General features: G+C 50.8%; 1 protein-coding gene across 2 annotated transcripts; it reads left to right on the top strand.

Moving 5' to 3' along the window:
• The first annotated feature begins 5201 nt into the window (after positions 1–5201).
• SDCBP2 (syndecan binding protein 2) lies at positions 5202–25220 on the top strand. Of its 2 annotated transcripts, none has more exons than XM_049869816.1 (9): positions 5202–5259; positions 14641–14713; positions 15380–15449; positions 16662–16744; positions 20403–20561; positions 21182–21357; positions 21437–21608; positions 24737–24828; positions 25055–25220. In XM_049869816.1, the coding sequence occupies exons 2-9, from the start codon at positions 14660–14662 to the stop codon at positions 25107–25109; spliced, it is 861 nt and encodes a 286-aa protein (XP_049725773.1). In that variant the 5' UTR covers positions 5202–5259; positions 14641–14659; the 3' UTR covers positions 25110–25220. The 2 variants fall into 2 exon arrangements, with proteins under 2 accessions (XP_049725773.1, XP_049725772.1); XM_049869815.1 differs by lacking the exon at positions 5202–5259 and adding an exon at positions 8234–8321.
• Positions 25221–25508: the final 288 nt, after the last annotated feature.

Below are 25508 nucleotides of genomic sequence, written 5' to 3'. Positions count from 1 at the left end.
CTTAGATAGCACAGCTGGGGACCTCAGAAATACTTCATCCAAACCCTCCCAGGGCGAATATGGAGACTGAGGCCCAACGGAGCAGACACTTGATAGGAAGCTCTGACAGAGGCTGGTGTAGAACCCTCTTAGCCAGGACCAGATTGCTATTGCCAGTCATGATTCTCATTTAACAGATAGGGAGAGTGAAGCCCAGGAGGAACAGATGAAGCTGGCTCTCTGTCAGGCAAAGCTACCAGGTGGGGTGGGTTCCCACCTGGTTCTTCAAGCAGCCTTCAAAAGAGCAGCCAATGGAAGCAACCAAGGTGTCCATCAGTAGATGAATGGTTAAATAAATTATGGTACATTCACCCAATGGAATACTACGCATCGATAAAGAACAGTGACGAATCTGTGAAACATTTCATAACATGGAGGAACCTGGAAGGCATTATGCTGAGTGAAATTAGTCAGATGCAAAAGGACAAATACTGTATAAGACCACTATTATAAGTTCTTGAGAAAGAGTATAAACTGAGAAGAACACATTCTTTTGCGGTTACGAGACGGGGGAGGGAGGGAGGGTGGGAGAGGGTTATTTACTGATTAGTTAGTAGATAAGAACTACTTTAGGTGAAGGGAAGGACAATATTCAATACAGGGAAGGTCAGCTCAACTGGACTGGACCAAAAGCAAAGAAGTTTCCGGGATAAACTGAATGCTTCAAAGGTCAGCGGAGCAAGGGCGGGGGTTTGGGGACTATGGCCTAAGGGGATTTCTAAGTCAATTGGCATAATAAACTCTATTATGAAAACATTCTGCATCCCACTTTGAAGTGTGGCATCTGAGGTCTTAAATGCTAACAAGCGGCCATCTAAGATGCATCAATTGGTATCAACCCATCTGGATCAAAGGAGAATGAAGAACACCAAGGTCACACAATAACTACGAGCCCAAGACAGAAAGGGCCACATGAACTAGAGACTTACATCATCATGAGACCAGAAGAACTAGATGGTGCCCGGCTACAACTGATGACTGCCCTGACAGGGACACAACAGAGAACCCCTGAGGGAGCAGGAGAACAGTGGGATAGACCCCAAATTCTCATAAAAAGACCAGACTTAATGGTCTGACTGAGACTAGAAGAATCCCGGCAGTCATGGTCCCCAAACCTTCTGCTGGCCCAGAACAGGAACCATTCCCGAAGACAACTCATCAGACATGGAAGGGACTGGACAATGGGCTGGAGAGAGATGCTGATGAAGAGTGAGCTACTTGTATCAGGTGGACACTTGAGACTGTATTGGCATCTCCTGTCTGAAGGGGAGATGGGATGGTAGAGAGGGTTAGAAACTGGCAAAACGGTCACGAAAGGAGAGACTGGAAGAAGGGAGCGGGCTGACTCATTAAAGACTCATTAGGGGGAGAGTAAATGGGAGTATGTAGTAAGGTGTGTATAAGCTTATATGTGACAGAATGACTTGATTTGTAAACTTTCACTTAAAGCACAATAAAAATTATTTAAAAAAAAAAAAGAGCAGCCAAGATTGGGGTGCAGAGCAGGTGGGTGGGTGAGAGAAGCTGGGGGGAGGGGAAGATCCCAGCCCCAGACAAGTCCCTCCCCGCTCTGAACTTCAGCTTCTTCTATAAAATGTGGTAATAATAGCTGCCCTGCTTCTCTCCCGGGGCCCTGAGAGGTCGTTCTGCTCTGTCCTGGGAGGTGTGCAGGAGGCAGGGGACAGGAAAGTGGCCTGTCTGGTGGTGTGGGCAAGTCCCAGTCACCGGAACTAAGTGCAGTGAAGTGTGTCATGGTGGCCAGGAACTCTGGCTCCGGAGTCTGACAGGTTGGGGTTCAACTCTGTAACCTACCACTCACTGTCAGTGTGACCCTGGGCCTCGGCTTTCTCATCTGTAAACTGGGCATTATTATTGTAGGTAGGGATTGAAACTAACAGATGTCAATCACCTGGGGCCATGCCTGGCACATAGTAGGCCCTCAGCAACTGGTCTTCCACCACCCATTCCTGGTCAGAGTGGACATTTGCCACTCTTACTGGCTGCTCTGTTTTTGAACCCGCTTCTCATGTCTGGGGAATCCTCCACCAGAGGCTCCCAGTAGAGTAGCCCTTAAAGCCAAATGCTCGCTTTACCAGCATGCTTTGCAGTGAGGGCCTGCACACATGACCCATGCTCCACCAATCACAGCCCAATCTTTGCAGGAAGCCATGACCCAATCAGGCAGAGACCCAACCCATTCTGGAGGGCCTGGAGCCACCTGGGACAGAGCTCTGCAGGCCATGACCAGAGCCTGGAGCGTCAGCAGGATGACCAGTGTCTACCTGGGCCTCCAAGCCTCCAGGCCAGGTTGTCTGACTCTCCCAGGCTCTGGGGGCTCCCTGCTTGAGTGACCCACAGCCACAAACCCTGGCTGAACCCTCCCCAGGCCTGGATGCTGAGACACTCCTTGTAGGGGTGTCCTCTGAACTGATGACCTCTCACCCCACATTGCTCCCAGGTGTTTACATGCTTCTCCATGCCCGTGACCAAAAATTCTGGCTGGAGCAACCAACTTTCACCACGGAATTCCAAAACTAGACCCAGGCCTTGGACTAATGAGGGGGGCACAGGCCACATTTAGGGGAGATTACACATTTGCACAGGAGAAAGCAGGCAGGTTCTGGGTTCGAATCCCGCTTCCATGGGTTACCAGCTGCGTGATCTTGGACACAGAGCTTAAGTCTTTGAGCCTCAGTTTCTCATCTGTCCCATGGGATAACACAACCATCTTTTGGGTATGTTTTGAGTATTAAACAAGGTAAACGAGGAAAGCCTCTTGCCCCATGCCTAGCACCTTGCAGGCATTTGATTCAAGAAAGTGGGTCTGGAAGGAGGAGCTGGGCAGTTGTTCTCACACTGCAGTTTGCATCAGAATCATTTGCAGAGGCAAGTCAAATGCAGGTTCTTGGGCCCCACTCCCAGACAGCTGGATACAACAAGTGTAGGGTGGGACCCTGAATCTGCATTTTTAGCATGTCCCCCAGGGGCCTCTGCTGCAGGCGGCCGGGACAACCACACCTGGAGAAGCACAGGCTCCGAGGGGGAGGAGGACGGAGGTGGTGAGGGGCTGGCTGATGACCACTACATCACGGGGGTCTCTCCTCAGGGCAGCATCTCTGTGGCTGGGAGATTTACAGACTCCCTCAGGAACAGCCCAACTAGGATGTACGTCCCAGAAAGGAGCAGGCGATTTCTATCCGTTTGCTCTTGGATCACAGCAGTAACAGATTTTTTTTGCCACTTGAACAATGCCCGTTGTAAGAATAATAGTTCACATTTAGTGAGTATTCCCATGATCCAGGTGAAATTACTTTCCTCCTTTCACAGGTGAGGAAACTGAGGCCCAGGGCAGGAAAGTCGCTTGCCCAAGGTCACATGGCCTATGTGTGGGGATTTGGGCCCAGGCAGGTGAGACTCCGCAGCCCAGGCTCTACGCTGCCTCCCCTTCAGAATATTGCTTTGGGATACTATGGGGTGGCACAAAGTCCTCTTATGGTATGGGGTCTCTGGCGAGTGCCTGTGCTTCCGGGCCAGGGACATGAGTCTGTGGGAGTGTGGGGTCCCAGCTCCCTGGCTTCTGATTTTGGCTCATCAGGGCCTTCGCTGCCACCCTGGGAAATCTCTGGGACTCCGCTAGAGGGGGATGGGAAAGAGTCCGAGAGCCCAGACACTCCGATCAGTCCACAGCCAGGTCGGCTCTACCACTCCGGGGCTGTGTGGACTCGGGCAAGATGCTTCTGTCTGATTCCAGGGCCAGCTGGGAACAACAGACGGGTCAGGCTGTGCCCATTGCCCCGCAGAGCCCAGCAGGCATCAGGGGCCCGATAAATGGGGCTCTTCCTGTTATTATCCTGTGGTCCGGATGCAGCTGTCTGACACAGCCCTGGACTTGCTCCTGGTCCAGGTTCCACGCAGGGGGTTGGAGTGTATAGCTGGTGTCTCTCTGCTCAGCAGCCATTCCACCTTCTTCCGGTAAGAGCACCCCCACTTTCACATCAAACAGATGAATTGCGTTTCTGTAACTTGTAGCCAAGACTGATAGTATGAGGACGTCAGAAACATTATCGAGCACCAGCTGTGTCTTAGGTGCTTTACGTGATTCATTCGTTTAACCTCCAGGACAAGCCCGTACATCAGGTAGCAGCCGTCCCCTGTGGAGGTCTGGAAACTGAAGCTCAGAGAGGTTCCCAAACTTGTGGAATGTCACAGATCTGGAACTCTGCTCTGCCTACCACCACAGCCTAGCCCAGCTTTTACATAAGGGTGAGCTTACTTTGGACATGTCATCAGGAGGGATCAATCACTGGAGGAGGACATCATGTTGGGTGATGTAGAGGACCAGCAAGGGTGGGGGAGACCCTCGGTGAGATGGATTGGCACAGTAGCTGCAACGATGGCCTTAAACTTGCCAATGACTGTGAAGATGATGCAGGACCAGGCACAATTTTGCTCTGTTACTGCTTTGTTACTTATCTGTTGTACACAGAGTGGCCAGGAGTCGAAGCCAACTCAGTGGCAGCTATCCATTACATTTATAACTATGATGGACTCTTCTAGCAGAGGCATTCATTCAATAGACATTACTGAGAGCCTACATGTGCCGGTCACGGATCTAGGTCCTAGGGATACATGGTAAACCCAAGGCCCTGCCCTGCTGGGGGGAACCATTCGAGATGGCACAGAGATTTCATAGCACGGGCTGACTCCAGGTGGCAGCAGCTGCCTGTGGCATTATTGTGAGAGGATTCTGGGCCACCTCAGGGCCCAGCAGCAAGTAATGTTGGGTGGATACTCAGGTCTGTCATGGGTGCTGTTAGGGAGTTTCTGAGTGTATGTTGTATGGTGGCCACTCATGTTTTAGACTTTTGAAGGCTGTTCCACAGATAAGTAACAAAGCAGAATATGTCCTGCCCAGAGCACGGGCTCCAATTTTTATTTTGGAAATAGGCTAAAAAAAAAAAAAAATTTTTTTTTTTTTTTTTTTAGCCACTATAGACGTCCCTGGGTGGTACAAATGGTTAAGCGCTTGACTACTAACCAAAAGGTTGAAGGTTCCAATGAAGGTTCTAACCTACCCAGAAGCACTCGGAAGAAAGGCCTGGTGATCCGCTTCCAAAAGGTCTCAGCCACTGAAATCCCTACGGAGCGCAGCTCTGTGTACACACATGGGGTCACCATGAGTTGGAATTGACTCAATGGCAACTGGGTTTTTTTTGGATGGTAAGGAACTTTTTTTTTTTTAAGGAACTTAGGGTGTAACAATTAGCCTAATGTACACATGAACAATACAAGATGGCTGTATCAAAGAAAGGAATGGGACAGTCTGATCCAGAACACAGAAGCGGGAGAGGTCCCATGGATGGGAATGATCAAGGAGGCTCCTTGGAAGGGGAGCCCAGTGGACTTGGTGGGGTAGGGATGAGGAAACGCACCTCAGGGGAGGCAGCAGCCCAGGCAAAGGTGGAGTCAGGAATGCGTGTGCTGTGGGTACGAGGTGGGGTAGGAGTAGGGAGGACTCTGGCCTGGCAGGGGTAGAGATGTTAGAGGGACAAGGTTGAAGAGGTAATAAAGGGGTGGACCACAGAGGCCTCAAAGGTCAGGTCTAGGAGTTTAGTATTGGCCCTGAAGCAGTAGGGAGCCATTAAAGACTTCTGAGCAAGGGCATGTGCAATGAAAGATGTTTCTTGGTGGCTGGAGTGATGAGAGAAGTCAAAGAGATGGGCCGTAGCTATAAAAACCACAGAATAGAAAGATAGCCCTGGCATGTAGGTGAGAGTTGGGGGACTTGGGTCAGTTCCACAGGCAAGTCCCTTATCCCCTCTGGGCCTACATTTCCTTCTCCATTTTCTCTAAAGGCCCTTCCAGCCCATGGCTCTATGAACTGAGATGGGGCAAGGGGGCCACTTGGTTCCATTAGGTTCTCTATTTCCTTCTTTGCTTTGGCCTTGGAGACTTGGCCTAAGGTGGGTCCATCACCCATGGTCTACCCAGGGCTTCAAACCAGTTCCTTCCAGTCAGAACCCCTGCTGAGAATTTGCATTTCTAATAAGTTTCTAGGCAATGCTAACGCTGCTGGCTAGGGACCAACTCTGAGAACCACTAGTAGAGCAGCGGTTCTCAAAATTTATTATACGTAAAAATCACCTGGGGATCTTGCTAAAATGTAGATTCTCATTCAGTATATCTACGGTGGGAATGCAAATTCTCAGCAGGGATTTGAACCAAAATGAACCAGTTCGAAGCCCTGGACCTACCTCAGGCTTCAGGCCCATTTGCCTTTGTCCCTCAGGCGTGTCCCGTGCCTCAGCTTTTGGAAGTAGCATCTGTCTCACAGCAGACAAAACATGGCCTTGGGGCCATTTTCCAGCTGTGTAACTTGAGAGAGGGACTTTGCCTCTCTGTGCCTCAGTTTCTCCACCTGTAGGACTGGTGCTAATCACACCTACTTGGCAGGGATGGTACCTTTAAAGCTGCTGCCGGCAGGCTCATGGTGCTCTGTGGGCAGTCGGTGCTGCTAGTGGCAACCTCCTGTTGTGTGTCGTGGCTCCTGTTGTTTCGTGTGTGGGGCTCTCAGCTGTGAGCTCCTCAGAGCAAAGACAGTGTCCCTCCTCCATGGGGCTGACAACCAGCTGGGCCCCGGTCAGGATCTGACGCCCCAGGCGAGTGTAATTCTGCCCAAGCTCGTCATGGGGACAGTGACGTGGGCCTGCCAGGCCCAGCCAGGTGAACAGCCCTGAAACTTACCCCACCCTGGGCGGGTGGCCTGTGTCACTCCTCACAGGACTGACCAGCATACGTTTCCCTAGTCCCTCCCCAAGGCACCAAGTGTGACAGGCACCTTATCTAACCCACCCCACCAGGGTCTAAATGAAATCCCTCTCCCTTTTCTGGTTAATTTTATGGAACTATTTGTGGGATAAATAATATATTCAAATTTTTTATTTTTCAAAATTTGAGAAAGTGTGCTATAAAAAATCTCCTTACGCCAGTACACAGCCCCTTAGGTTGCCTCCCTGGAGAGAAGCAATCTAAATTCCTTTAAAAAGCAGTCCAGTTTAATTTCTCCCCCTACTCATTACAAAAATGATAAGCAATCAAAGCAATACACAAATTAACTTCAACACCACCACCACTTGGGAACACACACAAAAGTACAAACTGGAAACCCCACCGACAACCCCACTGCCTCAGCATTTTACAGCAGACTCCCCCAGACTGGTTTCAGTGCACATCCGCTTTTCAAAAAAGGAAAACAAAACACAAGGCCAGACTCCCAGTACGGACTCTTCAGTCAGTTAACAGTACTCGGGAACATCTCCTCAAGGCTTCTTCCTTAAACAACTTTAACAGCTGTGGGATTGTCCTAGATAATGACTTCTTTAACTGGACCCTGGTGATGGATGTTTGGGATTTCCAGATTTTTTTCTACTATAGGGAACATGGAGATGGGTTTGTGGAAGAAGAAATGCCAGGTCACATGTTACGGTCACTTTAAAGACCCCTGGATACCTGTCACCTAACCACCTTCCCCACTCTCAGCAAGACTGGTCTTCAACTCAAGTCTGGATCTCCTCAAGAAAACAACACTTACATTAAAAAAAAAAAAAAATCAAGATGGAAAGGATTGATATAGATGAACCCTCGAGAGGATCACCCAGAAATGCCCTTTAAACTTGGAACTCAAACCACTCCCAAAAGTCATCTTTCACTCAAATGACAGACTGGCCCATAAAATACGTAATATCACCGATGTGTACTGTGCTTCTCAAAACAATCGTTTAGATGAAACCACATGGTGAACATTTACCCGGACCAAGATGAGAAGGCAAAGGGAGGGGCAGGGCGGCTAGATTAATGGAAACATGACAAGCAAAATGGAAATGAGGATGCTGATCTATTGTGAAGAATATAACAAACGTCACTGAACAATATGTATAGAAACTGTTAAATGAGAACCTAATTTCTGTGTAAACTTTCACTAAAAACACACGAAAAAAAAAAAAGACCAAGAAGTCTTGGTACATACCTGTCTCAGCAATAGCTACGTGCACTAACCCCACCTCCAAATTGAGAGAAAGGTCAAACCCCTTCTGCCTTTCCTGGGTGGCCAGCCATTCTACCATGAGTCAGCTGATCAGGGGCGGGCACCACCCTGCTCTTAGCTAGCAATTAGCCAGCAGGAACTCCAGCTGGGACAACAAGAGCCACCACCTTGCTGGGGGGAAGAATACTCTCAGCAGTTGCTGGAGGACAGAGGACGTGCGGCAACACCTGGCCTGCAGGTAAGACTGGGGCCCTGCCCCTATACTGGCTGGGGCTAGGATGAGTGAGATGTGCTCTGGTCTCCTTCCCTCCCTGCGTCTTCCCTTCTGGGATTTCCCAAGCAGATTCCTCTCAAGGTGCTTTGCCCTTGGTCAGGTTTGAGAGACGAGCGGTCTTCTCTCAGATATCATGCAGTCATGACATCATAAGACCCCAGGCTCCTCTCACTGACCATGACAGTGCTGGAGGAAGTGGGCCCTCTGAAGGCCAGGGCTGCAGTCCGACAGAGAGCTTATTTCCACAAGGCTCTGGTACTTCCTTCTTGGCCCTAAGCTGGTTCTATCAACAGCTGCCCTACTAACAAGGAAAAACCTCCTGGGGAACTGGGCCAGTGCTTTATCTCTTAAGGATGGTTTCCTCATCTGGAGACGGGAAAACTCCTATAGTCGAGAGAGCTGAATGAGCCAACGGACATGATGGGCCGGTGCTGCCCTCCACATGGCAGGGGCTCGGAAAAAGTGCTTAAAACAAGTCTGCTCCATGTGGTAGGTGCTGGCACTGGCTGCTTTACAGACATTGGCCCAAACTAACCATTCTAACAGCATCGCCACTTCTCACCTGGGCTCCCTGCTGTCACCCTTGCCCCCCTCCCCCACCCCCACAGTCTATTCTCTACCTCTGTCAGAGAGGGCCTGTTGAAACAAGTCAGGCCATGTCAGGTCACTCTGCTGCTCAAAATTCTCCAGTTGTCCCCATCTCATTAGAGAAAATGCTACAAGGTCCTACAGGGCTGGGCCCCTCCAACTACTTCTCTGCCCTCCTCCCCCCACTGCCCCCTTTGATCAACTGACTTCAGTCTCACTGGTCAGCTGTCCTCTGAACACTTCAGGCAAGCTCCCACCTCCGGGCCTTTGCAATGGCTGTGCCCTCAGCCTGGAATATTACCTCATGATTTCCCCACCTCCTTTACTTTTACTCAAACATCACCTCCTGGTGAGGCTCTTCTGGACCTCCTGGTCCTCTCTACCTTCCTTCTGCCTTTATTTTTCTCCCCAGCACATCCTATTATCTAACACAGCACAGACGCTCCTTACCTACTTCCCCACTAGAAAGCATACACCTCAAGGCCAAAGGTTTTTCTTTTGTTTACTTCTATACTGCTGGCTCTGTCTGTTGAATAAATGACCAATTCAAACCCATCAACTGCTCCTTGGAAACCCTACGGAGCAGTTCTACTCTGTCTATATAGGGTTGCTATGAGTCGGAATCAACTCAACAGTTTTTTTTTTTTTTAAATGCACTAGGTCCTGTGCTAAATGCTTTCCATACATATCTCGTTTTTAAACAATCTTTTAATTCCCATCAATAACTCTGATCCAAGTATTGTTATCACATATTGCAAAGAAAGAAATGAGGTTCAAAAGGCACCAGGGCCTGCTCCTGCTCTCACAAGGAGGCGGCAGCCAGTCTCAACCCAGTCCCACCTGTCTTCAAAGTCCTGCTCCTGCCCCGCTCGTCTGTGCCTGGGTCTGGGGGCATCCGCCTTCCTTGAAAGAGTCAACAGCTTTTCTCCACCGTGGAGTATAGCCGTGGGTGGAAGAGGGGGTACGTGCTGGTGGCCTAGCAACAGCCTCTTCCTTTCCGACTCACCATATCCCTGGGCTAATTTGGCCTTCCTGGAGCTACTCCTCTGACACTCTAACCCACGCTTCCCTCCCGCACACCTTCTTCTGAAGGATGGATGAGCTGTCCACAGGAACAAGTGGGAGTGCCACAGCTTCAGCTCTGTGGAACAAAGTGTTCCCAAAGAGTGTTCTTGTTTACTTGTTCCAAGTCCAAAGTTGGGGGCTGAAGACCCCTTTCAGCCCTGCTGATTTCTGAGGACCTGATTGTTGGTTTGTTGTGGGTGTTGTCATTGCCAAATGAAAAAAAGTACTGAAGCTTAAGGACGGGGATTTTGGAAAATTCTGTGGAAGAGAAAAATTCCTCTGGGAGAAAAGGGTTTTATCTGGGTTCTTTTCCTTCCAGAGGAGCCAATTACTTTTGGGAAGCCATACATACAGAGCTGAGCAAACTCTCCCAGTGTCAGATTACAAGCGCCAACCTTTCAGGCTACCTCATCAGGGCAGTGTTTTCACTCCCTTTCTAGTCCCAAAGTTGCTCTTCAAAGGACTTTCTACTTAAAGCAATGTGATTGTAAACACACGTAGCAATTGGAAGAAAGGCTATGTCTTTACGTTTTCAACTTCCTTGTGGCTCTGTCTGCTTTTCCACTTCCCTAACAAACAGCGACTGGATGTCTGCTGTGTGTCAGGCACTGTGCTTGTCGCTGGGGATTCAGAAATGGGCTAGATAGCCCCTGACCAGTGTGGGAGACAGGCAAACAAATACAGCACAAAGGAAAACCAACCAGACAAACGCAGGAGGTCTTGCTCACAGTAGATGCTTAATAAACATTCGTGGAATGAATGACAAATGGGTGAATATATGAGAAGCTGTAATCCAGAGAAGGGAGACTTGTGGGTGGGTGTAGGTATGTTGTGGAAGGCAGCAACTTGAAGGAGAAAGAATTCACCAGACGAACCAGAAGGAGGGAGAGCGTGTAAATGGCATTCAGGACAAACGAACAGTGCCTGCAAAAGCACAAAGGCATGAAGTAGAATGAGTTTGAGGACCAACAAGCAGCTTGGAATCAATGAAATGCAGGGTCAGCATCCAAGAGTGAGGAGGTGAGACTGGAGACATTACCAGGAGCCATGTCATGGAGCTTTGAATGCCAGGTTAAAGATTCAGATTTATCCTGAGGACAAAAGCTGGGAATGACTTCAAGAGGATAGCTCCGAGATTTCCGGCTCAGCCTATGGGATGGATTTTGGTGGGGTCACTGCAGAGAGGCAGCACAGGTGGGGGAAAAATCGAGTTCAGTTTGGATTACCTGCCAGAGCTGGTAGGGGAACCTAGGAAGCAGCTGGGCTCTTCAGCCTGGGCCTGCACGCTCCACTCCCACTGGCCTGAACCCTCCATTCTTCACAGCCTAGCCAGGGTCTTCAGGAAGCCTTCTTCGTTGCCCTAGCCTTTCCCAAGCACCCCACAGACCCAGCTGCCTGAGTCCCTTATAACAGGCGGTGGGTCCGATTTCGCTGTGGGAAGTCCCCTTCCCTGGGCAGTAGGGGGCCAATCACTCAGTCACTCTTGGGTCGGATTCCGAGTTGAATCTGCTTGGAGTGAGGTGGTGCATTTTCAGCTCGGTACCCGGTCAGGAGTCAGGGCCACGCAAGGAATAAGGGTGAGAGGGTGGGAGAAACCGTGACATCACAATGGGTGTAGACTCGGAGCCCTGAAGGTGCTTCCGACTCCGTAGGGGGAAAGGGGGTTCCTTTTCAGTACCGCCGTCGAGCAGCGAGGATCGCAGGCGTGTCGACTTTGCTCTTCCTCCCTTCCACACCTGCTTTTGTATAGAATCTAATCTGTCAAGAAGGGTCGGCTCAATCGCGCCCTCTCTCCTCCAGAGGCCGTAAGTGGCCCTTGGGGGTCAGGGGCGTGGGGATGCGGAGGGACACGGGCGCCCTTTAAAGCTCGGTCCGAACCGCGCAGCCCTCAATCCAGCAAAGAGAAACGAAGCCCAACCGAACCTTCCCATCCCTTACCCTGCTGCTTTATTTGATCCCGTTTTGTGAATGCCGGCACCAGCCACGGGCGCCTGGAGACAACGTGAGGCTAGGTGGACTCCTGTATTCCACCTGGCTACCAAACCGCACAGCAAATCGACCGCCACGTTCCGTCAAGTTCCGCGAGGCATCCTGGGAGCCGCCCTCAGTGACGCGCGGGGCAAAGTGGGTGGGACGCATGCGCTCTAGACCCCGCCGCACGCCGTCCCGGCCTAGAGGGGTCTCTGCGCAAGCGCCGTAGCCCGTAGCAACCGGGAGCCGTCTTTCGGCCGGGTTGACCCCCTATTCCCAGAGTGTTGGGTTGGTGAGGGGGGCGAGTTGGTGTCCCTTAGGCATCATCGAGCGGTGTGACATATGGGGATACTGAGGCCGAGGTGGAGAATAGGCTCTAGGGACCGCTGGGCCACTCTCCGGTGCCCCAATGCCTGGGGTTTACGCCTGGGTGTTCCCATTTCACAAAGCGAGCAGTTGAGGCCAAGGGAAGGGGCGGATTCATCCGGATGCTACAGCCGAGGCGGTGGTTCCCCCTGGATTCAAAATCATTATGATGCCCAGTCTTCATTGTAAAAGAGAAACGAAAGAAATGAAAGTAACCTGTAATAAAGGGATTTGTATTTCAGTATGTAAATGCACAGACAGGATTACATCAGAAACTTATACCTAACATAAAACATATGAGTTTGGGTTTCATAGAAGACAGTATTCACTGAATATTGCCAACATTTTATATTTTGAATTAAATGCTAAACATACACAAGCGTGGAATCACTGTGATGGCTGGTGAGTGAGGTGAACAGTGATTTTCTAAAATGGTAAAACAAAGCACGACTTCCCTCCATCGACCTGGTATCTGTGTTCCTGGATAATACAGTGTATATTAAAACTGGGGAAAATCCCACTGATTTTGTCTATTAAGCGGGTTTAAGATTCAGGTAATTGTAGGTTTTGCGTCTAAATGAAGGTCTGGCAGGACACGTGAAAGTTGTGTAGGACAGAGGACAAGCTGTTGTGGGGAACTGTTCTGTGCATTGCAAGCGGTCCAGGTCCCTGCCCCTCCTCCCTAAACACCAATAGTGTCCCAACCAGTCTTGTGACACCCAGAAATACCCACACAAATTCCCAGTCTGTTCTTGGAAAACCACTGATTTATTCAGTCAGATGATCATTTTCGCCAACACGTTATGTGTTGGACACCATCTTGGTGGGGAGGGACAGTGTAGTGAACAGGACACAGCCCCTGCCATTGAGAAACATACCCAGGTATTAATCATCCAATATAAGTAGTTTAGCAACAGGGTACAAGACACGACAGGGTTGGAAAACACAAGAGGACCCAGCCCACTGGCAGGGGGGACATGGGGCCTGGAAAATCCAACCAGACAAATAGTATTTGAACTGAGCCTTAAAAGAAGACAGAAGGATGGCATGCCAAGCAGAGGGACCAGCATGACTCAGGCACACAATGGACATTCAATAAGGGTGGTGCATGAATAGACGACGATTGAGAACACAGGGCATATTTGTGGGCAAGGAGCCATCCCCACTATATCATGAACTGCTAGAAGGCAGGAGGTGTTCTTCCTGACTCTTTCAGAGGCTAGTACGGTGTTGGGACCCAGAAGAGGTGGCTGGGGTGAAAGGGTCCCAGACACAGAGAAAGGGATATTATGGTCCTGGCCTAGGAGTGATTCCAGGAAGTGCATCTCAGATTCTCTGCTCTACCGGAGAGCAGATATTAAAAATATAACCACTGCCGCAGAAATGTCAGGCAGGGGTGGCCTCGTTCACATCTGTCATTCATGCATGATCCTGGTCGTAGAGCCCACTTTTGGCAGATAGTAACTGCTGAGGACCATTCTAAGATAAAGATCTCCAGTGTGGGCTCAGTGGGGAAGGGTGTGGCAGAGGGTCTCTTCCCCCAAGTGGGCTAAGGAGGACAGAGTCTGAAGCTCGCCCTAGCACAACCCCTGCCCTCTTGAGATGGTCATTTCTGCCCCAAAGTCCAGACCAGGGCAAGGATCTAGAACTGGAAGCCTCCAGGAACCAAGCAGGCAGTGTATTCCACCAAGGGCTGGGTGGGGACTCAGGGGTGTGTGCAGCCTCATGTACAGGTGGGCTGCTGCTCAGCCTTGGCTAAGAGTTGCCATCCACAGTGTCTGCTCTTGTGTTGCCAAATATTTTGGGTTTTTTTCAATACAAGCTAGAAAGAAAGGTTTTTATACCTCTAGATTTTTAAATGTTGGCACTAATTAAAAAAAAAAAAAAAGCAACTGTGAGAAGCAAACAAAACGCATTTGGGGCTCTGGTCATCGTTCCCATCCCAGTGACGTGGGTGTTCTTAGGACATCAGAGCTTCGCTTTATTAGGAGAAAAGCGGACGCCCAGGCAGAACACATTGCTTCTGGAAATATCCACCATGCTAGAGGCTAGAGGCTCCACACCCTATGAAAAGCTCCAGTATCTGCCCTCTTAGAACTGGCAGTCTAACAAGGTAGATGGCCAAGTGAAGAGGCAGCTACAGCACAGAGCAATCAACAGGAGGAAGGACATGTCAGGGAATGGTCAAAAACAAACAAACAATAAAACCAACAGTTATCAAGTCCATTCTGACTCATCTCCAGAGGCTGTGAGCTGATTCCTTATTCCCTCTTCCCTCTCTGTGGCTCTGCAGGGTGTCCCAAGAAGCAACCATGTCTGCCCTGTACCCATCTCTGGAGGACCTGAAGGTAGACCAGGTCATTCAGGTAAGGCCACCCCCAGGCCCATGCTACCCTCGGCTTCCCGACGGGGGCGATCTGGGTAGCCTGGGTTACTAAGGGAGGGGAAAGCAGTATGCTTGCCTTGGAAGGTGGCTGGGTGTTGGGCCTACTACTGAAAATGTATTCCTTGGCCCCAGGGCAGGCAGGCCCCCATTGCAGGGCCTGCTGGGCTGAGAAGGTGTCCAGAGGCCAAGGGCAGGAGTCATAGCAGGGCAAGCAGCCACAGCCCTTGCTATCTCGTGTCCAGTGCTTCCTCCCTCCCAGTGTGGGCACTTTCAGCTCAGCCAGTAGGGCTGCAATTTGGTCTGCTCAGCCACCAGAAACCACTTCTTCCCTCCATCCCACCACTTTTGGACTGAGTGGGCTTGGAGAATTTGGGACTTGTCAACAAAGAGCTTGGTTGGGAGGTGGGCCTCCATGTCCTGAATGCCCCGGGCAGTAAGCTGGTTGTGACATTTGGTGAGTTGTGGGCCACCAGAAACGTGGCCATCTGCAGAGGTCACAATTTACACACAGCCTGGAGGGTTCGTGGAACCCATCCCTGAGGCCCACCAGCATACCTAATGCCTGGACCCCCAGTCTCAGGGACCTCCAGGCTCAAGGGGTTCTGGGGTCCACCCACAGCTGAGCAGCACTCCCCCCCACCCCCAGGCCCAGGCCAGAGCCGTGCCCAAGATGCCTGCCCTGCTCTCCCAGAAGGCAGCTGTCTCCCAGCCCCCAGGTGAGTGACTGGGGAGGGGACACTCATGGCAAAGATGTCTTGGACTCCAGTCCTTTCTGGGCAGAAGGCATCAGTGCAGATCGGAGGCTCCAAAGCTGTGGAAGGGTCCACGGCCAAGGACTCACCATAGTGGGAGGACAGAGCCCAGGCTCCCAGTTCCTGGCTGACTGCCTAGATGGCCTTTTCCAGGTCACCCAGCCTCCCCGAGCCTCTGTCTATGCTGGCACCTCCCCCCTCACCTGCCTGGTAAACTCTTACTCATCCTTCCGAACCCAGCCCAGAGAACCACGGAGCCCATGACTTCTTCTCTGACTGGCCCCAGCAAGGCCGCCTCTAGGGTGTGATATTACTTGTGGGCACTCTGTTTATAAGCAATTTGAGTCACCCAAAATCATCACGTCAGCACTGTTCTGGTGACACAGTCTCGTGTGATTCCAGGAATGAAATACTGCTCTGGTGAGGGGGAGGCTAGCCTGCCAGGTCTCCCTCCTGGAACCAGGGCCCTTGAGGTGGGAGTGGGTGGCAGTGGACAGAGGGTGCGAGAGTGACCTCAAGAAAGAGGAGGGGCTAGGGCCCCACCCAGACAGCACTGCTGGTTTTGGTGGCGACAGGCACCTAAGGGAATTCGGAAGGTTTCTAGAAAAGTGCTTTAAGGAGTGGGCTGGGCAGGGTCAAGCAGCAGTGCTGGCTCTGAGGACAGTCTCGCCTCTTCTGGCCTTTCCCGGACTTCTCACCTACCACTGTGTGTGCCCATTTCACCTCGACTACAACACTTTGAGGAGGTCACGGAGCAAATTGAGGCTTAGTGAGGGCAGTGGCCACACTGATTTGGGGCCACCTCATTGAGGCCACGTAGGGAGACCAGGATATGAGTGGTAGCCCTAGAGCTGTCTGTGAGGAGTGTCTGGGTGGTGCCATCAGTTAATGTGCTTAGTTTGGAAGTTCGAGTCTGCCCAGAAGTACCTTGGAAGAAAGACCTGATGATGTACTTTGGAAAAATCAGCCATTGAAAACCCAGTGAGCACCGTTCTACTCTGACACACATGGAGCTTCCGTGAGTCAGAGCTGCCTTGACAGCAACTGGTACTTACTGGTATTTCTTCATAAAAATGAGGCCACCAGCCTCAGTGTGCACAGAGCGCCAGGCAGGCAGGGGTGAGCCTGTGCCCACAGGTAACGCCTTTCTTCTTTCTTTCTTCTCTTCCCCATCAGCTTTGTATCCCAACCTGGCAGAACTGGGGAGCTATATGGGCCTTTCCCTCTTCAGCCCAGAAGTTCGGCAGAATCTGCCTCAGGTACCAGAGGGGAACGATGTACATATTTTTCTCTTGCCTAATGTGGGCACAGAATGTCCCAACCCTTCCTCCTTCTTGGTCCTGCCGTTTGACGACTTCCTTTTCCTCTGTTCTGGAATCCTCTCTGTCTCCAGCATTCTGTGGCTGTCTTTCTTTCTTTTTTTAATAATATTTTACTGTGTGTTTGGTGAAGGTTTACACAGCAGTTTAGGTTCCCATTCAACAGTTTCTACACAAATTGTTCAGTGACATTGTTTACATTCTTCACAATGTGTGAACATTCTCAGTGTTTCTGTTCTGGTTGTTCCATTTCCATTAGTCTTGTTTCCCTGCCCCTTACATTCTCTTATTTGTTTTAAAGTAGTTGTTGACTGTGGCTCTGTTTCTTAATGACACTTTCCATTTTGAGCCATCATTAAAAGAGCAGTGGGGTTTCATGTCTTCCTGTGAACCTGAGGCTGGAGGGCCAGGGTCTGCCCTTCAACTCTGGCTTCAGGATGCTCACCCGAGCCTGGTGGATGAGAAGGGAGGGCATTGATCCCAGCCTAACCCCGGGGGGACTTCTACTGGAGGACTGCCTGTGACTTGAAAGCAGCTGTAAGGGACAGGCAGAGCCGAGAGGGGAGGAGCTTGTCATCCACTTGTCCCCCAATTAAATATTTCTTGGTCCCCACTCTTCATGGCTTCTTGTTGTTAGGTGCCATCAAGTCAGTTCCAACTCATAGCGACTCTGTGTACAAAACACTGCCCAGTCCTATGCCATCCTCACAGTTGTTATGCTTGAGCCCATTGTTGTAGCCACTGTGTTGAACCGTCTCGTTGAGGGTCTTCCTCTTTTTTGCTGACCCTCTACTTTACCGAGCATGATGTCCTTCTCCAGGGACTGATCTCTTTTGACAGCATGGCCAAAGTATGTGAGATGTGGTCTCGCCACCCTTGCTTCCAAGGAGCATTCTGGTTGTACTTCTTCCAAGACAGATTTGTTTGTTCTTTTGGCAGTCCATGGTATATTCAATATTCTTTGCCAACACCATAATTCAAAGGCGTCAATTCTTCTTTAGTCTTCCTTATTCATTGTCCAGCTTCTGCATGCACTTCATGGCTTAGAGGAGCAAAAGACCCTAACACAAATATCCACTACTGAAGATGTCTTCACTTTTAAAATCAGTCCCCACTCAAACTCCTCCCGTTTGGCTCTAGCATCCTTGGAGGCCATCTGTCAGTGTCTTTGTCTGCCAGCCTCTCCTTGATTCAATGATAATCAGTTACAAAGTGCAACTGCAAACCTTGGTAAGGCTGGAGAATTTCATGAAGTTGATGGGAGTGATGATGGAGAACTGCCCCAGCCGTGTACAAATCCGCTGACAAATGAGGATCTCACAGGGCCAGGCTGGTTAGCAACCCAACAGGAGAAGACAGCTAAGGACGAGGGCTTGTGAAACCCTGAGAAAACCACCATGCTCTGGGTGTTTTTGCAAAATGACCCACTGGATAGTTATGCTATGAAGCACAAACATGAAAAGAAGGAGGTCATGTTGTGTATAATTCAATTTTAATCCATTGATTTAATCATTATTTGTTCCAATGATTAGAACATAAATGCAGTCATTCTAAATTTTCATAAAAATATAAGATAGATACATGAATTTTTTTCTTGACTAATTTTAAAAATTTTATTATACTTTAAGTGCAAGCTTACAAATCAAGACAGTCTCTCATACAAAAACTTATACACACCTTGCTATGTACTCCTAGCTGCTCTCCCTCTAATGACACGGCACACTCCTCCTCTCCACCCTGTATTCCCCGTGTCCATTCAACCAGCTCCTGTCCCCCTCTGCCTTCTCATCTTGCCTCCAGACAGGAGTTGCCTGCATAGTCTTATGTCTCTACTTGAGCCAAGAAGCTCACTCCTCACCAGTAGTACCATTTTCTGTCTTACAGTCCAGTCCAATCCCTGTCTGAAGAGTTGGCTTCAGAAATGGTTCCAGGCTTGGGCTAACAAAGGGTCCAGGGACCATGACCTCCGGAGTCCGTCTAGTCTCAGTCAGACCATTAAGTCTGGTGTTTTTATGAGAATTTGAGTTCTGCACCCCACTTTTCTTCTGCTCCATCAGGGACTCTCTGTTGTGTTCCCTGTCAGGGCTGTTATAGGTTGTAGCCGGGCACCAGCTAGTTCTTCTGGCTCAGGCTGATATAGTCTCTGGTTTATGTGGCCGTTTCTGTCTCTTGGTCTCATCTTTACCATGTGCTTTTGGTGTTCTTCATTCTCCTTTGCTCCAGGTGGGTTGAGACCAATTGATGCATCTTAGATGGCTGCTTGCTAACATTTAAGACCCCAGACACCTCTCACCAAAGCAGAATGCAGAATGTTTTCTTAATACATTTTGTTATGCCAATTGACCTAGATGTCTCTGAAACCATGGTCTCCAAACCCCCGTCCCTGCTACTCTGGCCTTCGAAGCATTCCGTTGTATTCAGAGAACTCTTTTGCTTTTGGTTTAGTCTAGTTGTGCTGACCTCACCTGTATTGTGTGTTGGAATTTTTATAATTTTTAAATTTTTCATTAATTTTTAATCTTCAAATAATCACAGATTCACAGGAAGTTGCAAGGATAGTACAGAGAAGTTCCTCATGCCCTTCACTCAGTTTCCCCCAATGATTACATTTTACATAAACCCAAACCACCCCCCCCCCCCAAAAAGCCAAACCTGTGGCCGTTGAGTGGATTCTGACTCATAGCAACTCTATGGGACAGAGTAGAACTGTCCCACAGGGTTTCCAAGAAGCAGCTGGTGGATTTGAACTGCTGACCTTTTGGTTATTAGTCAAGCTCTTTAACCACTAGTATAATATCAAACCAGGAATTTCCATTGTTACCGTGTGTGTGTGTCATCTTATCACTTGTATAGATTCATGTAACCACTGAAGTCAAGGTACAGAACTATTCTATCACCTCAAAGATTGCCTTCGTGCCACCTTTTTATAATCATAGGCATCCACACCCTTAACCCCTGACTCATTAATTTGTTTCCGTCTCTATAATTTTGTCGTTTCAGAATGTGATATAAATGGAATGATACAGTATGTGACCTTTCGAGATTGGGTTTTTTTTTTTTGGCTCAGTAGAATGCCCTAAAGGCCCACCCAAGTTGTTCTGTGTCACAGTAGTTCAGTAGTTCTTTTCGTTTTATTGCTCAGTAGTGTTCGGTGGTATGGATGGACTGCGGTTTGTTTAAAAAATTGAGGGACATCTTGCCAGTTTTTAGCCTATTACACATAAAGACCTGATAGATGTGCATATATGGGTTTCTGTGAAGACATAAGTTTTCAGCTCTCTGGGATAAATGCCCAAGAGTGCAATTTCGGGTCACATGGTAAGTGAATCTTTATTGTGTTTAAGAAATGGCCAAACTATTTTCTGGAGAGGCTGTTTCTAGGGGCTTGGACTTTGCCGCCCCCTAGTGGCTTCCTGGAGCCACGTCCCCTTTCGGCAACTGGAGAAGTGAGCGGTTGGGGGTGGTGGGTCAGTGGTGGGGCGGCGGCAGGAACCTAGGAGCCTCTTCACCCCTCCTCCCTCTCTACGCCCACCGCGGCGACCACTGCCTCACGAGGCCCCAGGGGCCCGGGGTGACCCTGTTCCACCGGTGTTTGCAGACAGCGGCCTCGGGCGCGTCGCTGGGCCTGGTGGTGGCGCCGGTGTCCGGAGACAGCCTGGGTGTGCGGCGCGCGGAGATCAAGCCCGGGGTGCGCGAGATCCACCTGTGCAAGGACGAGCGGGGCAAAACCGGGCTGCAATTGCGGGCCATCGACAAGGTGCGGCGGGGCCGGGCGAGACAAGAGGGCTCACGGAGTGAGCGCGTCGCGGTGGACAACCGGAGTGGGACGCGCTCCCAGTACAGTCGCCCAGCAGCCCCAGAGGGGACTGCGCGCCTTGGGAGGCGTGGGGATGGAGTGTCTTCCCCTCCCCGGGCCCGGGGCCAGCGGACTGGCCCAGTCCGCAAGCTCAGACTCTTCCCCGCCCCCAAGGTCCCAGAGCTGGTGCTGGGTTAGAGCAGGGACCCTTCACCTGCCCCTCGGTGGGCTCCTGTCGCTTAGAACTTCCCCCCTTCTACCAACTCACAGGTATTTGGCGACCAGCTTCTGTAGACAGTAGAAGGCAGGGAGAGCTGGATGCCTTTATGAGAGGAGGGGCCGCATAAACGTTAGGGGCGCAGCCACCGGCCAGTGTTGAAACCCCGACACAGTGCCGCCTAGCGGCGTGGCCTGGAGTGTTGCCCTTTCAGGAAACTGGTCCCTGCCTTTTTATCTGCAGTGAAGAGAGGTAGTCCTGATACCCTGCAGGCCCTAAAGTATCAGGAGGACAGATACAGTCAGAGGATGGACTAGGGTCAGAGCTGGGCAAGGTGAACCGACTCGGGGCCTGCCTCCCCCAGGGTGTCTTTGTGCAGCTGGTCCAGGCCAACACCCCTGCGTCCCTTGTGGGGCTCCGCTTCGGGGACCAGATCCTGCAGATTGAGGGGCGCGACTGTGCCGGCTGGAGCACAGACAAAGCCCACCGGGCGGTGAAGAAGGCGCCGGCGGAGAAGATCGTCATGGTCGTTCGGGACAGGTGAGCAGCCATGCCCCCAGAGCCTCTCCGTCCAGCCCCGACCCGTGCCCAGGCATAGCTCACTGTTCCTCCCCATCAGGCCGTTCCAGCGGACTGTGGTCACGCAAAAAGACAGCACAGGCCAAGTTGGCTTCTTCATCAAGAAGGGGAAGGTGGTCTCTGTGGTGAAAGGGAGTTCCGCGGCCCGCAACGGGCTCCTTACCAACCACTACATCTGCGAGGTGAACGGGCAGAACGTCATTGGGTTGAAGGTAGGCGGTGGCCAGGATTTCAGGGCTGGGAGACCCCGCCGGGGGGTGGGAAGGATCAAGTTGGCGGGCAGGCTGCTGCCCCTCTCTCAGCCTCAGTTTCCTCATCCTAAGGTTGCTGGGGAGATTCAACAAGACAGTGTACACAGAGCTCCAAGCACAGTGCCAGGCACATAGTAAATGCCCAAGAAGTGTTAGCCACTGTCACTCACGGGAGACCTGGGGTGGTGCAGATGGTTCATGGGCTCAGCTGCTAACCGACAGGCTGGGGGCTGGAGCTCCCTCAGAAGAAAGCCCTGGTGACCTGCTTCTGAGAAACCCGCCGTTGGAAACGCTGTGGAGGGCAGGTTCGCTCTGACACACGTGGTCGCCATGAGTCAAAGTCAACGCAACGGCTGCTGGTTTTACTGTCACCAACACAGAGAGGCCAGAGATGTGACAGTAGGAGGGGGTGCCATGGTGTGTGTCAGCATGTGGGCACCCACGTGAGGATGTGGGGGCCCAGGTAGCTAGTGGCTGCAGTGAGGCCTCCTCACTCTGTGTGGCGCTTGTTTGCACACTTAATCATGTTCGGGCAATAAGAAGATTTTTTTAATTGTGATTGAAAAACACATTTGTTCATTTTCCGAGGGGTGTTTGTGGTGAAAGGAGCCCTGGTGGTGCAGTGGTTAAAGAGTTCAGCTGCTAACTCAAAGGTCAGCAGTTCAAACCCACCATCAGTTCTACCAGTGGCGATCAGCTCTACTGCGCCCGGTAGGGTTGCTGTGAATCAGAATCGACTGGATGGCAAGGGGTTTGGGTGGCGTAGGTGAGCTTTTTCTTTAAAATACAAGAAGGAGCGAGTACTGTAGAAACTGTGCTGTGCATGTGGATTGAGGAGTGGGTGCCTTCGGGATAGCTCCTGCCACCTCCTGGACCTCGGAGGCTTCGGTTCTCTGAACACCTGGAGATGGTTTTATTGTGACTTCATGCCTCTTAAACCAAGCAGTGGTTCTCAGTCCCAGTTGAGCCCTCAGCCTCCTGCAGAGGTGGCCTGGGCAGGGGCACCTCCCCTCACAGCTGGCACAGGCCTCCTTCCCTCTGAGGGCGCTCACCAAGCCATTGCTGTCGCACATGGTCTGATTCTCTGTGCCTGCCAGTCTCTCCCACCCTCCTTGAAGGCTTGCTCTGTTGGCTCATGACCATTGTGATCCGGGGGTTCTTCCTAATGTCTAAGATTCCTCCGGGTACATCCGTTCCCATCCCCTGGGATCAAGCGTGACAACCCAAAGGATACGCATTGTCCTTGAGAAGTAGATACCACAATAACAATATAGGTAGTCCCCGATTTATGACATAATTGAGCTACTACAAACCGGACTTAAAACGGTCTCTTTTTTTGGGGGGGGGGTACATTTTATTGTTAGTAATATGTACTACATACAATGTTGCAGTGCTTATTTGCTAATGTCATTGTATCTGTAATGTTTCCAACCCCCAAAGACAAATAAAGATGGGATTTATAAAGATACTGATAATAAAAGGCAGTAATAATGAAGACTAAAAAAAAAAAAAAAAGAGGTATTCGGCTGATGTCAGACCCGACTTACCACGGAGTCTTTGGAACGGAACCCCGTCGTGAGCAGCTGGATTTTCCTGCTATGGAGTGAATTCACCTCTCTTTGATCTTTATTGTTCTGAAGAGCAGTCATTCTAAAACATGCTGCGGGTGGTGTCATCCTCACTGATGGCTCAAGGCATTGACCAAACCATGGGACTGTGTTAGGGACTGGGCATGTCCGTTGACTGAATGCTTCAGAGAGCTATGCTTCTTGAGTTCATTTATCTTTTCAAAGGTTATCTATTTCCTCCCTGTGGCCATCACTAGTCCTGTCTAGCACATCTCTCCCATTTATTTTGGAGCAACTGAGAAAACACATAAGCAAGTCAGATGTATGTGTAAAGTAAAGGTCACTAGGTTCTGAGGAAGGGGCCAAGGCTCTTCTCTGGCCACTGTTTTAGTGTTTGGACACTGACACACTTGGCTTAAAGACTTAGTTCCTGGTTCTCCCCATGATCTGAGTGATTTCTGCAGGCCTTTCTCTTTTCACTGGTCTCCAAGATGTAAAAAGAAGTCCCAGGTGAGGCCTGGCTCAGGCTGGCTGGCTGACAGTGTCCAGAGGGTGGGTAGGTGTGCCTCCTGTCTCCCTTGTGCTTTGGGGCCAGAACCTGAGCTTTTCTGGGGCCAGGGATCTAGGATAGAAAATGCAGGCCTCATCAGGCTCCAGGAACCCTTTGGGGGAAGGAGGAGAAGGAGAGTAACCTTCATGAGGCCCTGTTACGTGTCAGCCCATCTGTGATAGTTAAGGTTGTGTGTCAACTTGGCTGGGCCATGATTCTTAGTGGTTTGGCGGTTACGTAATGATGTAGTTATCCTCCATTTTGTGATATAATGTAATTACCTCCATGACATGATCTGATGTGATCAGCCATTCACTTGAAAAGGACTTTCCTTGTGGGTGTGGCCTGCATCCAATACGTATGGATGTTCTGGCAAAGCTTGCTGGCTTTTGCTTGTTCTGGATCCTGCATCTGGCTCACCATCATCTGACCTCCGGTTCTTGGGACTTGAGCCAGCGGCCTGCCATATTGCCTGCCAATCTTGGGATTCGTTGGCCTCCACAGCCTGTGAGCCAGCAGCCTGCCATCTGACCTGCCAATCTTGGGTTCGTCAGCCCCTGCAGCTACGTGAGTCAGGAGAAGCCTCCAACCTGACATCTGACCCATGAACTTGGGACTTGCCAACCTGTTCAACCATGTGAGCCATTTCCTTGAGATAAACCTCTCTCTGTCTGTATATGTGTATATATGCTTCACTGGTTTTGCTTCTCTAGAGAGCGCCGCCTGAGAACCACCCAAGGAGCCTCATGCAACTAGCCTTCAAGGTGAGGGTGGGGAGTGGCCCACAGGCTGATGCTCTTGCTCAACCAGCACTACCTGGGGGTCTGCCTGGGACCCTCCCCTGGCAGGCTCAGGTCTGAGACAGCCCTGCCCCTGTAGTCAGGTGTCAGTTGGCTTCCTCTAGCAGCGGCCACACTGACCCCTGCACAGAGGTACCCCCCAGGGTGACCACTCACTTGCCTCCTTTCCAGGACAAAGAGATCGGGCAGATCCTGGCCACGGCTGGCAATGTCGTCACCCTGACCATCATCCCCACTGTGATCTACGAGCACATGGTCAAGAAGTAAGACTGCACCCTCCCTCCCTTCTCTCCTCCCTCCCCACCTCCCAGGGCACACCTGGGCTCCAGCAGGCCTGTCCGCCCTCCCACCCTGCCCCCTTCAAGGTGGTTGGTGGCTTTGGGTGATTTGAAAGTCTTAGGAATTGAAATGAAAGCCCACACGGGGAGGCACAGTCCTCAGGGGAGAAGACATTGTCAGTTTTGACCCTGTCATCATTTCCTTACCCAGGTTGTCCCCGACCCTGCTCCACCGCACCATGGACCACTCCATCCCAGATGTCTGAGGCCAGAGGGGCAGCTTGGGTCTCTCACCCTTCTCCCATCGTCCTGCTGAAAGGGCTGTGTCCCGGGATGACAGGGTGTAGCTGGCCCACTGCCTTGGGGGGGGGTGTGCCTGTGGGGTTACTACCTGGGGGGAGGGGATGTCCCAGGTGGAGTGGACATGGGATGGCATGGATTTGTCATTTACACACACAAGCATCCTTGGAACCTCAGAACTCTTAACTGGGCCACGGCTGGGGCAGGGCCCACAGGCTGCAAAGCCCCTGTGCTCATTGAAATGCTGGGCACACCTAGGCCTGGCCAAACACGTCTTAAAGTTGCAGCTGGGCCCCTTTCAGGATGTTTGCCTCTACCAGGACAACAGTGACATGTTTTGAGAGAACAGAAATACATTTCTGGTG

This window comes from Elephas maximus, chromosome 25 (assembly GCF_024166365.1).
Source record: "Elephas maximus indicus isolate mEleMax1 chromosome 25, mEleMax1 primary haplotype, whole genome shotgun sequence".
NCBI classification, from domain to species: domain Eukaryota; kingdom Metazoa; phylum Chordata; class Mammalia; order Proboscidea; family Elephantidae; genus Elephas; species Elephas maximus.
Note: the sequence above shows the minus strand (reverse complement) of the source record. Positions and strands in the feature narration are given on the sequence as shown.

What these genes read in the sequence shown, in the direction of transcription:
- SDCBP2 (XM_049869816.1), top strand. Translation starts at nt 14,660, where the DNA reads ATGTCTGCCCTGTACCCATCTCTGGAGGACCTGAAGGTAGACCAGGTC. An exon ending in AGGTAGACCAGGTCATTCAG is followed by an intron (nt 14,714 to 15,379) that starts GTAAGGCCACCC and finishes CCCCACCCCCAG; the next exon opens with GCCCAGGCCAGAGCCGTGCC. An exon ending in TACGAGCACATGGTCAAGAA is followed by an intron (nt 24,829 to 25,054) that starts GTAAGACTGCAC and finishes TTCCTTACCCAG; the next exon opens with GTTGTCCCCGACCCTGCTCC.